Source organism: Pteropus vampyrus, unplaced genomic scaffold (genome assembly GCF_000151845.1).
Source record: "Pteropus vampyrus isolate Shadow unplaced genomic scaffold, Pvam_2.0 Scaffold237, whole genome shotgun sequence".
Taxonomy (NCBI): Eukaryota; Metazoa; Chordata; class Mammalia; order Chiroptera; family Pteropodidae; genus Pteropus; species Pteropus vampyrus.
Window position 1 is genome coordinate 123,700 of NW_011889018.1, and position 314 is coordinate 124,013.

Sequence of the window (314 nt, forward strand, 5' to 3'; positions counted from 1 at the left end):
CCCGTTGGCGTCAACGGAAGGGACCTGTCACCGGAACAGCGGCTTTCACGTTCGTGCCACAGACAGACTGCCATGCGGGGACACAAACTCAGGGCAAGCCCGGACTCACGCTGTTGGGGGTCCAACCCGGGGGCCTTTGGGACGCTCACGTCTGCCGTGCTGGCACGTACCCGAGTGGCTTCCGGCTGGGTCCTCTGAGCCACCATGAGCAACAGCTGTCGCTGGAGTGCGCTGACGGCCGGGTCCCCGGAGGACGGCTCTGGACTCTCGGCAGAGCTGGTGCTGGAGGAGCCGATGGGCAGCTCTCTGGGGGT

At 66.6% G+C, this 314-nt stretch overlaps 1 protein-coding gene across 1 annotated transcript in view; it reads right to left on the reverse strand.

Annotated features, from left to right (window-relative positions):
* Positions 1–314, reverse strand: part of PCNX2 (pecanex homolog 2) — a gene marked incomplete at its 3' end in the record, with an annotated part of 168,179 nt that overhangs the window by 121,220 nt on the left and 46,645 nt on the right. The window contains exon 10 of the mRNA XM_023519783.1: positions 171–306. Coding sequence (XP_023375551.1) covers positions 171–306 — 136 coding nt within the window. The remainder of the gene's footprint in view (positions 1–170; positions 307–314) is intronic.